The sequence below is a fragment of the Podarcis gaigeae genome (genome assembly GCF_964106915.1).
Source record: "Podarcis gaigeae genome assembly, chromosome: 8".
Taxonomy (NCBI): domain Eukaryota; kingdom Metazoa; phylum Chordata; class Lepidosauria; order Squamata; family Lacertidae; genus Podarcis; species Podarcis gaigeae.
Genome location: NC_139684.1, coordinates 55,392,834 through 55,406,855, shown reverse-complemented (window position 1 = coordinate 55,406,855; position 14,022 = coordinate 55,392,834). Strand labels below are relative to the sequence as shown.

At 44.4% G+C, this 14,022-nt stretch overlaps 1 protein-coding gene across 3 annotated transcripts in view; it reads left to right on the top strand.

Moving 5' to 3' along the window:
• NLRC5 (NLR family CARD domain containing 5) overlaps window positions 1-14,022 on the top strand; it is a 53,426-nt gene that overhangs the window by 6,445 nt on the left and 32,959 nt on the right. For 2 of the 3 annotated variants that reach the window (XM_083751393.1, XM_083751394.1), the window contains exons 2-11: window positions 587-732; window positions 2,377-2,686; window positions 4,663-4,719; window positions 5,736-5,813; window positions 6,220-7,954; window positions 8,669-8,752; window positions 10,164-10,247; window positions 10,349-10,432; window positions 10,822-10,911; window positions 13,219-13,269. In XM_083751393.1, the coding sequence (XP_083607519.1) occupies window positions 724-732; window positions 2,377-2,686; window positions 4,663-4,719; window positions 5,736-5,813; window positions 6,220-7,954; window positions 8,669-8,752; window positions 10,164-10,247; window positions 10,349-10,432; window positions 10,822-10,911; window positions 13,219-13,269 (2,582 nt within the window). In that variant the 5' untranslated portion in view covers window positions 587-723. Of the gene's footprint in view, window positions 1-586; window positions 733-2,376; window positions 3,272-4,033; window positions 4,720-5,735; window positions 5,814-6,219; window positions 7,955-8,668; window positions 8,753-10,163; window positions 10,248-10,348; window positions 10,433-10,821; window positions 10,912-13,218; window positions 13,270-14,022 lie in introns of all 3 variants that reach the window. The other variant, XM_083751395.1, reaches the window with a different exon arrangement.

Here is a 14,022-nt window from a genome sequence, read left to right as displayed (position 1 = left end):
TCAATTTCAATATCCCTTAATCCGTTCATTGGTTTTACCACATTTTAAACACTGCTACTGAAATTATTCGAACACTGCGTATGACCTTAAACTACTATTATTATTTTTCATGTATATTTTAAAAACTTCCCATTTTGAGATAAATACCTGTTTTGGTTTATTTTTTTTATCTTTTCTGACATGCTATCTAATTCCGTGTATTCAGCCATCTTTTGAATCCATTCTAATCTTGACGGGACTTTATCACTTTTCCAATTTGCTGCAATGAGAACTCTTGCTGCGACCGTCTCGTGTAAGAAGATCTCTTTAGCATTTTTAGGAATATCTGAGTCTGTGATTCCCAAAAGGAAAGCTTCCGGTTTCCTATTAAAATATATTTTAAACATTTCCCCCAATTCTATGTGTATATCCTCCACATTTGGGAGGACATGAAAGCAGATACTTTAACCAGCCAGTCATCTAATGTTGGCAATCAATTCCTACCCACCCCCTGTAATGAGCAATAGATATACAGGCTGCACCCAGTAAGTATCAAACCATCTCCCCCTTGTCTTTTGGAACTGACTCTCTTCCTTTTCATCCCCAGGAGGTTTCAGCTGGCAAAACATCTCTCTGCAAATGGTAAACATCACTCTCTGACACAGATAATATGAAGCCCACGATGTTACATTCCCCCTGAGCCCGGAATAAGCAGGACCACTCCGACAGAGTCGCTTTTGCAGAATGACGACGGTAGGAGGGGCCAGCTAAAAATTGGCCACTGTTTCTTTAATGCTAAAAGAACTAAGTCAACATGAGTCAGCGGCCTACAATGACTCATGCAACCTTTCACCAAATTGTACCTGTATACAATGGTACCTCGGGATGCGAACGGGATCTGTTCTGGAGCCCCGTCCGCATCCTGAACGCAACATAAGACGCGATGGCGCGTCTGTGTGTGCATGGGTCGCGTTTTGCCGCTCCCGCGCATGCGCGTGACGTCATTTTGAGCATCTGCGCATGCGCGAGCGGCGAAACCCAGATGTAACGCACTCCGTTACTTCCAGGTTGCCGCAGAGCGCAACTTGAACGCGCTCAACCCGAAGCGTATTTATCCCAAGGTATGACTGTATATAGAGTGGTCAATGTTAGTGTTTGGTATGGGTTGGTTGCATGGTAGAAAACTGGTTGCATTTGGTGTGTGTAAAAGCTGTCGGTCATGCTTGGAGAAGAAGACTTTTAAAGAATAAAAGCAGCAATACTCTGCAAGAATACTCTTTCTCAAAGACTTTTTTGTGCCAGCTAAGGTCTGAGGACTAGGCAAAGGAGTAAAAAGGAGGTCAGAACCTTTTCTTTTTCAAACACTGACAAGCTTGCTGCGATCTTCTTAGGGGTGGTAGTTAAGAGAATCACAGGGAATGGAAGAAGGTGTAAAAGGGGCCATAAGGGCATTTTTGAAATTCCCTTCATAGAACCGTAGAATTGTAGAGTTGGAAGGGGTTCTCAGGGGCCATCTAGCCCAACCCTCTGCAATGGAGGAATCACAGCTGAAGAATCCCTGACAGATGGCCACCCAATCTCTGCTTCAAAACCTCCAGTGAGGGAGAGTCCACCACCCTCTGAGGGAGTTCATTCCATGGCCAAACAGCTCTTACTGTCAGATCAGTTTTCTGATATACGTATTTGCATGAATTGTTAGCTGCCTTAGATGAGCATAAATCCAGTTATTTAATTACAGTTATTCAAACCTACATTCACAGTGTTAACAAGTGATATATTTCCACAAGAGGTTTTTTTTATATAAACTAGAGGTTCTTTCAATTTTATTTTTATTTTTTAAAGCAAACACTTTTGTTTATTGCCTTGGGGTGCATTTGAAGGAAGGGTGGGATTGACATTTATGGTGTTATGAGTTTGTGGGGGCCCTGATCCTCATAAATTTCTGGGTCTAATAAAAGTTAGAATTAATCAGTGCTTGGAGAGTTAAACTGAAAGTTAGACTTTAAATAGCTGGACTCAGCCTTCCCTCTCCAGCAAACCGTCTGACAGAGGAGCCATTAAAAGATTATTAAAAGATAATAAGGAATGGCTGAGTCACTGACCAAAAACAGAGAAAGGTACCTTCAGCAAGTCTAAAACTATATGCCCCAGCTTGCTCTCTGACATTCAGTGAGTGAACAGTCTGTGTACACTCAGACTAGTTGATCTGTGCAAATCAAGAAGTGGTTTTCACACAAATCTTTCACTCAACTCATTTCTGTGCAGAGATAGCTTGTGTTCAGTGTAATGTGTGAACGAGCCTTTCATTTTGGGCCTTAAAATCCTGGCAGGGCTTATGTACTAATATTTGCTTCAGCCATTTGCAACCTTTTCATCTTTCTTCTCTTTTCCTTCCAGCCTCCATTCTGGATGGACGATGCAGACGTCCGGAAGGCCATCAGGAATGCTTGGCCGCAGCTGGTGCACTTCCTCAGTAACCATCCAGAGTGGGTCCTGAGAAAAGCCAAGCAGCTTCTCCCAGGGGTGGCCTTGAATGAGATTGAGGGGACAGCCAGTTCCCATGAGAAGGTCTCACTGGTCCTGGACATGTTTCTGAAGGCTGCAGATGTTGATGCTCCCGTCTTCAAAGCCTTCGTACAGAGTGTCTGCATGGAATGCAACCTCCCCATGCATCTGGAAATAGTCTTCATGAGTGTGTCAGGAGAAGGTCAGAGGAGGGGTTGTGTCTCAGTGATGCTTTGTATTACAGAAAGCCCCGGGTTCAATTCCTGGTGGCCTCATGTGCCTTCAGGCCAAGCTTTTCAAGCTTTATCCCTGGGCATTAGACCCAACAAATCAGTCATTTTTTTTATCCCCACAAAAACAAATGAATGAAAAACTAATGAATTTTTGTTCAGAAACAATGTGTCTGAATTCCCATTCATTCATTTCTTTTCCATATGTTTTTAAAGCCAGTACACACACCCCACATGAGATGTGATGCAGGAGATGTGCAGAGTTTCTCCTCCCAGCTTTTAGTTTAAATTTAAAGCAGCTGAGAAGAAGTCTGGGCCAGTGGGGTAGTGGTCTGGGATCATGGAGGGTCAAATCCCCATTACTTTTTTTGCATCAAGGTTTATGTCTCCAGCTTCCTGTTGCCACCCAGTCAGTGTAGAAGGGGAGCTTTTTAGCCCCTGTATGCTGGAAAACAAAGCATTTAGGGACATGGAAGACACAAGGAGCTTCAGTTTCAAGTCACTGGGGTGCAAGTTCTGTTACATCCAATGCAAATCCATGGAAAACGCAGGTTACTGTATTTTTCGCTCCATAAGACTCACTTTTTTCTTCCTAAAAAGTATGGGAAATGTATGTGCATCTTATGGAGCGAATGCGTGGTCCCTGGAGCTGAATTGTCCAGGGGCAAAAAGCAGATCATGCTTTTTGTTGTTGTTGAAACAAAGCCAATTTGCCGATCGGGGAGAGAGATAAAGGAGGCTGCCTGGGAGAGGGGAGGTAAAGACAGCAAACTTGTAAAGGAAGACTAAAGCAATAAGGAGAGAAATTAGAAGAAAAGGAGGAGCAAAAAACTGCTCCAGCTACAGCTAAGGAAAAGACACTAAGGCAAACGAGGGAAGAGAGTGTTGAAAGGAAGCAGCTGATCGGTGGGATCGGGAGAGAGATAAAGGATACTAGTGGAGGCTGCCTGGGAAGGGGGAGGTAAAAGCCCATGGATCCTCAGGATTTTTACATTGGGTCACCCCAAATTCACCATCAGATCACATAGCATGTCCATGGCTACAGCCTGCACCAAAAAAAATCACGCATCCACTGTTTCCTGTGGCTGCAATGGTGCAAAAATGTGGTTACAAAGCACGGATCCACATGGATCCTCAGGATTTTTGCATTGGGTCAGCCCAAATTCACCATCAGATCACATGCCTGTGGCCACAGCATGAACCACAAAAATCATACATCCACTGTTTCATTCAGAATATTTTTTTTCTTGTTTTCCTCCTCTAAAAACTGGGTGCGTCTTATGGTCAGGTGCGTCTTATGGAGCGAAAAATACGATAAGTAAAACTGCCACAAGATATTGAAGCGCTCCAAATCATTGTCTCTGGGACCTGCACCAAAAATAGTAGATCTTGCTCAAGATGCTTTTCTCAGTTAAAAAAACCACAGGGTTCCCAGATCTTGAAAAGTACTACAGTAGTGAAAATGTCTTCTGGTTCATGCCCTACACTGAGCAGAGAGTTGGCTGGAAGACCTCCCATGTCCCTTCGATCAGCTCTCAAAATGCTTATACTTATATATATGCTGTTTTTAATTGCAGCTGAAAGAGAATTCATGCTGGTCATTGGGCTCATGGTAGAGTCCAGCTGTGCCAGACAAGGAATGACTACCCTTTATATAAGCAATCCATCATCAGGTGTTGGGCTGGTATGGTGACTCCAGTGGTGTCTGGTGCTCATTGGTGCTGGCAGGGCGGAAGGCATGGAGCCCAACCATAGGTGGCGTCAGAGCCAGTGATGGGCAGATAATTGGGCAGGACTGAGGTTGGTTGGGCAGTGTTTCCTTTGCCCTAATGGGCCAGCCTCTACATAAATCTGGTACTAATGCATACAGACACATGTGCACAAATATACAGAATGCATTTTGTTATGAAAGACTTCCTCTTGCGCTGATTTAAATTGATGATTCCAGGTCAAGGACGAGAGGATTTGAAAGGAGCTTCAGCCTGCTTCCCGTCGACATCAACAAGTAAGATTGCTCTTGGTGAAATGCAATTGGTGGTTTTAGCTAGGAGAGCTGTCTTGGGAAGGGCCCAAGTCAACCTTGGAGCAGAATGCTTTGACTCAATTTCCATTGAGGCTCCAGGCCCACTTCATTCCTCTGGCAGTGTTGGACTCCTGCTAAGGACTCTTTCGTTTTTGTGTTCCTTGAGAAAAGCAACTGTTCCTGGTCAAGAAACAACCACACAATGCACCCCAGTGTATTTTATTTTATTTTATTTATTTCATTGATGGAGTGGGGAACCCTCAACTGAGGGTTCCTCCCCTGCTACAGATTAGGGAATGAGACAGAAACAGTAATTAATTTGGGAAAACAGGGGCTGATCCAAGACTTTGAAACTCCCTTCCTAGAGAAGTTAGACTGGCTTCCCTTTGTGTCCTTCGGCCAGCAGGTAAAGACTTCCCTGTTCCAAAAGGCTTTTGGGAACTGACAGTTTTTAAGGAAAGGACTGGTGCTCTGATGTTTTTATTGTAATTATCCGTATTCTTAACAGATCTTTTGTGTGTGTGTTTAATTGCTTTTAAATTATTGTCTTTTCTATGTTTTTAGCTGTTTCTATTTTATCTGTAAGACACATTGAGTTATGGTCTACGAAAAATGCAGAATATAAATAAATTGTATGATTACTTAGTTACAAATCAATCTGGCTTCTAAGGCTGCATACACACCCTACCCCCAAGAATCCTGGGAACTATAGTTTATTTATAGCACTATAATTCCCAACACTCTTACAAAGTAGAGTTCCCAGGATTCTTTGTGGGAGGGTGTGTGTGCTTTAAATGTGTGCTGTGGATACATGTGCTGTCCCTTTGCACAATGATGATGTCAATGTGTTTTGCTAAAATTGTGATCGGGGGCATGAACCAGAGAGAAAGTCTCTTGCTGAAGCCCAGTTCCTACGAAAGGGAGCTGGTCTTGGGCCCCTGCCATCTCCAAAGAGGCGATGCTGCCGTAATGTCACTGTTGCCTTTGTTGCCTTACAGGACTTGAAAGACGCCGTCCATGGAGCAGCCCTGCCAGCAACAACAACAACGGCAAACAGTCCAAACAGCAGCGGCTAGGCAAGTTGTTATTTATCATCGTCATCATCATTATTTAATAAATTTATAAATCACTTTTTCTTGCTAGGGCAACCCAAATTGACTTACACAAAAACCCCAACCCCAACCAACCAACCCTCCACATACATACTTTAAAACAGGGGGTGGGGGACAGAAAGCATTGAGAAGTGTGCATTTTATGAAAGAAGTATGCACAAAATGTTTACTCTCAGGCAGAATGGGGTAGAACAGAACTCTGACAGCAAGGCTTAAACAAGATGGAATTGGCTGCTCAGCCCACCCTTAACTCTTTGTGGGTTTTGCTCTAATTCCCAACATTATTTGGCAGAAGCCATAGGAACAAAATTAGTTTTCATGCAGTGTGGATCTATATTTGCTCCTTTTCCCCTCCTCCATGTTTTATCAGATTCTGCTGAAAGATATCGACAGCTCATCACCACCTCGATGCTTCAGAGATACGGAATGAGCAGATCAGCAGAAGCAACTGAACCCAAAGCTCAGCCGTCGCCTTTCAGCCAAACCTTCGTCAACCTGGTGATTCGTCAGAGCAAAGGTGGTCGGATGAGGGAAAGGGGGGAGATAGCTCTGCATGATACAGAGGAGCACAGGAACACCACCCTGAGACTGTCTGAGCTTTTTGAAAGGGTCCACATGGGGACCACCAAGGTTGTCCTCCTTCTGGGAAAACCAGGGATGGGGAAGACAAGGCTCATGCACCAGATCTGCCAGCAGTGGGCAGAGGGAGGCCTCCCACAATTCCAACTGATATTCTTCTTTGAGTTCCGACAGCTGAACCTGATCAGCAGAAAACTTTCTCTCCAAGAACTTCTCTTCGACTTCTTCCTCAGGCCAGAAGATTGTCCTGATGCTGTGTTTGAACACATCCTAGAAGACGCCCAGCGCACGCTGGTTATATTTGATGGGCTGGACGAGTTTGTGGAGAACGTCCAGCTCCCAGGTCCTCACGCTATCTTTCCAGATCCTCTCAACCCTCTCTCCATATCAGACCTTTTTGCAAGTCTTTGCCTTGGGAAATTCTTGCCAGGCTCGACCGTGCTGGTCACGACCCGTCCAAAGATAGTCCCAGGTGCTTTATTGAAAACGGACACCCTCCTGGCAGAAATCTGGGGCTTTGACCGTGAAAAGGTGGAGGAATACGTTGGCTATTTTTTCCACCAGCATCCCCTCAAGGAGAAAGCCATCGCTCACCTGAAAAGCAATTGTAAACTCCTGAGCATGTGTTATATCCCCGCCTTGTGTAACATTGTCTGCATTTGCCTGGAGTATCTGCTCCTCCACGATGCAGGAAGAGTCCAGCTCCCTCAAACCATGACCCAGTTCTACATCAAGATGCTCCTCACCTTCATAGGAAAGGATGAGAAGCTAAGGGCTTTGAGCGAAGAAGTTGACTTGAGTCAACACAAAGCGACTGTTGCAGGCCTCTCTGAGTTGGCCTTCAAGGGCCTGGAAGGAAATAAGATGTTGTTTTATGCTGATGAGGTCCCAGAAGACGTGAAGGATTTTGCTTGCCTATATGGGCTCCTGGTGTCCTTTGAGGTAAAGACCAGCAATGGACACACACAGGCTGGCTACACTTTTGTCCACTTCAGCCTGCAAGAGTTCTTTGCGGCCCTCTTCCTGCTGACAAGCAAAGCAGTTGATGGCAACTTCCTGAAGCAGAACTTCTTCCTGAGGTCTAAGTGGATGATGAAGAGGGAAGCAAGGGTGCCCTTCACAGAGAACTGCCACGTCTTCCTGTCTGGCCTCTCGTCTCGCGGGTGCCAGAAGTTCCTCAGCTCTTTAGCCGGGCAGTGCGATGCCCAGGTCCAGGAACGTCAAACCATCATTGTGCAGATGCTGAAGAAACTGGGGGATGCTTCTCTCACAGGGCCTAGGATAGCAGAGCTGTGCCACTGTGTGCACGAGACACAAGACCAGGAACTGGCCCGGTATGTCGGGAAGCAGCTAAACTTCAGGTATCAGTTCAGAAACTTCCGGCTGATGCCGCTGGACATGGCTGCCCTGGCTTTTGTCATCAGCAGCAGCCACCCTCACTTGGTATGCCTGGAGTTTGTGGGATGCCCCATGGAAGTGGACTATCTGGATGTCTTTGGCAGCTGTGAAAATATAAAGAGCCTGAGGTAAGAAGCACAGGCCACCCTGACACGTCAGGCTCAAAAGAGGGTGAGGGATCAGAGCCCCTCCAAATATTGCTGGACGGCAGTTCCCAGCATCCCTGACCATCAGCCACGTTGGCTGGGGCTGTTGGGAGTTGAAGTCCAGCATCTGGAGGCCAACAGATTCTCCATCCTTGCACAGATGAATAGGTGCACACTAGTCCTCCTCCTTCTTCTTCTTCTTCTTCTTCTTCTTCACCTCACTTTTACTTTGTATACTGTCTTTCTCTATTACTATACACATGGTGGTTTACAGCCTGAAGAAACAAAATAGACAGCAAAGATGTCTTCCCCACCCACCAACACGAGCTCCCAGAGTGAGTTACGTTTTAACAGTGTAAAAACGCAATGCTAAAAATCAGTTAAAAACAATTTAATAGGACGAAGTGTTCTTGCACTCATGTCCTGCTAGAAGGTTTCCCATTGGTGCATCTGGTCAGCCACTGATTGAACAGGATGCTGGACAAGGTGAGCCATTGGGCTGATCCAACAGGCTCTTCTTACGTTCTTATGGATGCAACTCGTTAAGTCATTTGAAGCGAGTCATTAATATGGAGCAACCATGGGGAAAGATGCTAGCCGCCTGCTGCAAGAATCAGGTGCTGAGCTCCTTATCCAGCTAGGCTGGAAGGGAAGAGTGGTTGCTGTTTTACTAACCACAGTTGCTTTTATTCTTAGCTTTAGGAGCAGGAGATGTGGGAATGAGTTTGCCGCTGTCCTGTCCAAGACCCTGCCGAAGATCAAATGCCTGACAACTTTCCAGTAAGCATTGCCCCAATGTCACATGCCCTGTTTTGAATCTTTTAGTGCAGTTTTTAATTCAAACCATCTACATTTTGAGCAATGGCGTCTGCAATGTAGAAGTGAAACTTCAGTGGCCCTCCGTAAGCTTTAGATTGGCTCATCCAGCATGTGTTGTTTCAGCAACAGCCAGCTCTAGATTGAGCTTTATATAGGAGTGACAGCTTCCTTTCAGTTGCCAGCTCCGCCTTTGGTGGGAGGAGCCTCTCCATTTTAAAGAGCCCCAGCCTGCATAAGCCAGCATAGACTCTAAAAATGGTTGCTCCTCAAGGAACCTTCATATTAGCTAATTGTAAATGAGAGGGGGTGGCTATTTCTGATTTTTTCCTATGCTCCTTCCCCACAGAAGAGCTATTATTATTATTATTATCATTATCATTATCATTATCATTATCATTATCATTATCATTATCATCATTATTATTATTATTCCCCTCAGAGGAGCCCAGGGTAGTGAACTTGAAAATGTTTAAGCAGCACAATGAAAACAGCACTTTTTTCTTTAACTATTTAAAAAACCATATAAAAATATTTTGAACAGCCAGAGATGATGAAGTTTTCAGACTAGGACCTAGGAGACCTGGGTTCAAATCCCAGCTGAGCCATGAAGCTCACTGGATGACAGACGCCCATTTGTGAGGGAGATGGGGGGTGATATTGCCACCGACTGGGGGCTGCTCGCCCCCTTCCCCTCTATGGTAGGAAGAGAAGGAGACACTAGTCATTGAAACCACACTGTTGCCGCATTCCTGACTCCTCTGATTTGACATGACATGTTTAACATGGGGGGGAGGCTGCCACCTTCAAACAAATAAGGGGGGGAAGGTTCAGCCCCCAGGAGTTGGCATCCCTGCTACGTGACCTTGCAAGCCAGTAACAGGCTCTCAGCGGGACCTACCTCACAAAGTTGTTGTGGGGATTAAATGGAGGAGGGAGGGGAGAACCGTGTAGGCCACTTTAAGTTCCTTGGCTGGGGGGGGGGGAGGTGAAATACAAATGCAGTAAGTAAGTAAGTAAATAAATAAATTTAAATGGACTCATGTACCCTCACGGTTGTTAATTTCTTGGTTGCCACAGCCAATTCCTATCAGCCATCAAACAGGAATCTTTCTAAATTTCTCATGAAAGTCAAAGTGAGGGAGATTGATGCACCTCACTAGCGAGAGTTCTCCACAAATGGGGAACCACCACTGAAAAGGCCTTGTCATGGCTCAGTGCCAACTGGGCAGTACCTGGGTGGGACCACCAATGACAGGACCTCCCCTTCCAATAATGGGGCCTGAGGGGGTTGATACTGGGGGAGGCGCTCTGTTAGGTATCTCTCAAACTGTTTGTTGACATTACTATAGTGATGTCACATTTGGTTTTTCAGGTTAGCCGGTGGAAATATTTCAACCCCAGGACTTGAAGATCTGATGCGAGCTTTTCCAAACTGCCATCAGCTGGAAGACATAAAGTAATTTCACCTGTTTTGTCAAGAAGAAAGGTGGCCTGGTGGCCTGTTTTATTAATCAGATGAACATTTGGGAGGCATATTAACCAGTTGCTGCATTTTAGCTTGCAGGACAACAGACTGAAGAGGCAGGAAATGATCAAAACTACAGAAATATTTTCCACTGTGGATAAGCTCAAAAAGCTTGAGTAAGTATATAATTAAAAAAGGAAAGGGGAAAAATGATTCTAAAAAGGAAGTTTCAAGTAATAGTAATACTGATAACAGATTAGATCAACAGAATTAGAAAACAAGTAGACCTCATAAAATTACACGTCTGGCTGGGCATCCCAACCAGTACAGTGAAGACACCTGCCATATGTCAATAGGCAGGGAGTTCCAGAGCACAGGAGCTGCCAGTCTAAAAGACTGATGCTGTAAGAGGCTTAGTGGATGTGAAAAATCATCACACCCATTGCAGACCATCTGGGTTTTAATCTCTGTGGCGGGGATGGAGGGAGGGAGGAAGACCTGTATGCCTGCATAAAAGACCTTGCTGAGGCATAGCAACAACAACATTTTGTTTTCTCTCAAACAGCTTAAGCTACAACGAGCTTTCGGTCAGCACCGTCCTCGCTTTTTCCAGAGCTGCTGCCATTTGTCCAAATGTGACCAAGCTCCATATCAGGTACTGGCTGCCAAGCGCTACAGAAGAGATTTTTCTCATTTCCACCTTTTCAGTTGCTCCTTTTCACTTCTTCAACATTGAAGATAATCTGTTAATACTCTGCTGTAATCTGTAGAACCTATGGCTAAGAAGTGAATAATCTTGGCCCGTTTCAGTCTGGCTTCAGGCCCAGTTTTGACCCCCAAGAACCTTAGCTGACTTGGTTGATGGACTTTATTGGGAGAGAGAGAAGGGAGAGTGTGACCCTCCTATTTTCCCTTAGTCTCTCAGCAATTTTGGACACCACTGATTAGGGTATTCTCCTGGAGCAGTATAGTGGGTTGCGGGAAAGAGGAACATAGTGAAATGGTGATTCCATTCCTACCTAACACATGAACCAACTTGTAACTTCCAACTTGTAGCATTTTAAATGCTAACTGGTTTCCACCTCATGAAAGCATGGGGGGGGGCGTATAAGCCATCTATTACTTTCCATTTTTTCCTGCTCTCGCCTCCTTCCACATGCTGCCCAAAGCTGCTCCTCAGTAGGAGTGGTGGAAGACTGATTCAGTTTGCATTTCACAGAATCATAAAATCTTAAGAGTTGGAAGGGACCCCAAGGGTCATCTAGCAATGCAGGAATCTCTAAAGCATCCATGACAGATGGTCATCCAACCTCTGTTTAAAAAACTCCAAGGAAGGAGAGTACACCACTGCTGAACAGCTCTTACTGTCAAAGAGTTTTTTCCGAATGTTTAATCGGAATCTCCTTTCTTGCAACTTGGAGCTATTGGTTCTAGTTCTACCCTCCAGAGCAGGAGAAAACAAGCATGCTCCCTCCTCTATGTGACAGCCCTTCAGATATCTGAAGATGGCTATCGTATCTCCTCTCAGTCTCCTTTTTTTCAGGCTAAACATACCCAGCTCCTTCAAGCGCTCCTCATAAGGCAGCGGTTCTCAACCTGTGGTTCCCCAGATGTTGTTGGACTACAATTCCCATCACCCCTAGCTAGCAAGTCCAGAGCTCGGGGATGATGGGAGTTGTAGTCCAACAACATCTGGGGACACACTGGATCATCTTGGTTGCCCTCCTCTGCACATGTTCCAGCTTTCAACATCCTTCTTATATTGTAGTGCTCAGAATTGGACACAGTATTCCAAGTGTGGTCTGACTAGGCAGAATAGAATGGTGCTATTACTTCCCTTGATGTGGACACTATACTTCTGTTGATGCAGCCTAGAATAGCATTCTGTTTTGCACTTTTCAAAACATTATGAGGATTGAAACATAGCCATCCTTCAAAATTCACATTTCTCCAAATTTTCCAAAGCAGTTCTGCAGCCAACTAAATCTGTACAAAAATGTAGATGGCAAAATGTGCACAAAATGTATATATTACTGGAAAAAGTAGGGTTGTAAGAACTAATTTATATGGATTCTAAAGCAGATGGAAAATATTAGGGAAAATGTGCTTTGTAAAAATGGTCATATTAGGAGAAACTCCCACTAAAACACTGATGACTTTTCATGAGGTCTTTGCAGTCAGTTACAGCAATAAAAATGAGAAACGGTGAGGAACTGAAATTGACAGAATCACCCACTGCTACTCCTGAGAGTTAGAAGCTTCTCCAGAATGACAAGTGATTTGGCACAGGGGCTATATTTTCAGGGGATGGAGAGGGGGAGGGAGTTGATGAAAGCAAAGATTGCAGTCAGAACTTGCACAGTCCAGAGCTGTGTTCTATTGGGGAAGGATGCTGTAGGAGAGCTTGAGTCACTGGCAGAGAAACTGCACATTTTGGCATTGTGGTCAACCCAATATTAACTAGGGATGGAAGGATCTGTCCATTTCAGTTCTTCTGGCTTCTCATTTTTTCAGCTTTAAATTCAGCTCTCCACGTTTTGGAGCAGTTGGTTGTTTTTTTAAAGTCCTCATGAAAATTCATCAGCGTTTTATTGTGAAGTTACCTTAACAAGGACGTTTTCTTGTGCAGTCTTGACTAATGTGCACATTTTTGCAAGCTATTTCTCTTAATATATTGCTGTATGTTATTTTCAGTCATATTTTCCATTTTATTCACACTTTCCACTAACACATGCATTTTTGTGAACATTGTTTGGCCTCAGAACTGCATCACAAAATTCAGATAAGTGCAAATTTCGAACGATGGCTCAATTTTGGATTGCATATTTTTTTCCAGAAATTCTGAATTTGATAGTTTGGCTTTAAAATGATTTTCTCCTCCAACACTATAATAACGTTACTGCTTTCATCTATTTTATTTGAGAGAGTTTCAATTTTCCATTTATTCACTATTTGTTTACAGGAAGGATGTTTTGACAGTCTTCTTCACCGGGCAACCCAGTAAAAGTCAAAGGTGAGAGAAGTGGCTTTTCAGGTGTTCCCAGAACATTCTGAATCATGCAGTGGAATTGGTTTTAGGGAAAGTTTGACTGGGATGAACATTGCAAAGGCACAAATGAAGAGGAGACAAGAATTACTGTGTGGGTTGCTCTGGAGACTGGAACAAGGTCAGTGGCAGGAGTCTCAGAAGAAGGAAGAAGAGAAAGTACTGAAACCTGGGTGAAAGAAGTTGCAAACGACCCAGAAAGGTCCAAACGACATTAAATATGCCTTTGAATAAAGTTCTGGTTTTTCTGCAATGCAAATTGCATCACGGGGGGAGGGGGGCAACTAATGGGGATCAGAGCAGATGTGGGGCACAGGGAAACTGAAGAACATAAAAAGAGACATGCTTTGAATTTAAATCAGGCTTCCTCAACCTCGGCCCTCCAGATGTTCTGAGACTACAATTCCCATCATCCCTGACCACTGGTCTTGCTAGCTAGGGATCATGGAAGTTGTAGGCCAAAAAACATATTAAGGGCTGAGGTTGAGGAAGCCTGATTTAACCCTTCCTTCCTCTGCTGTGGTCCTCAGGAAAAATAGTTCCTCTGCAGATGGTATTTGCTTTGTGTTGGGGTTGGGGGGTGTGTGAGTAACCAATTGACACCACTGGTGGGGGGGTTTCCAGCAGTGCAGCTCACCTAATTCAAGTCCACCTTTTATCAATCACCACCATTGTTGTTTTGACATTCTGGTGCATGAAAGACCAGGAAAACAAATTTAT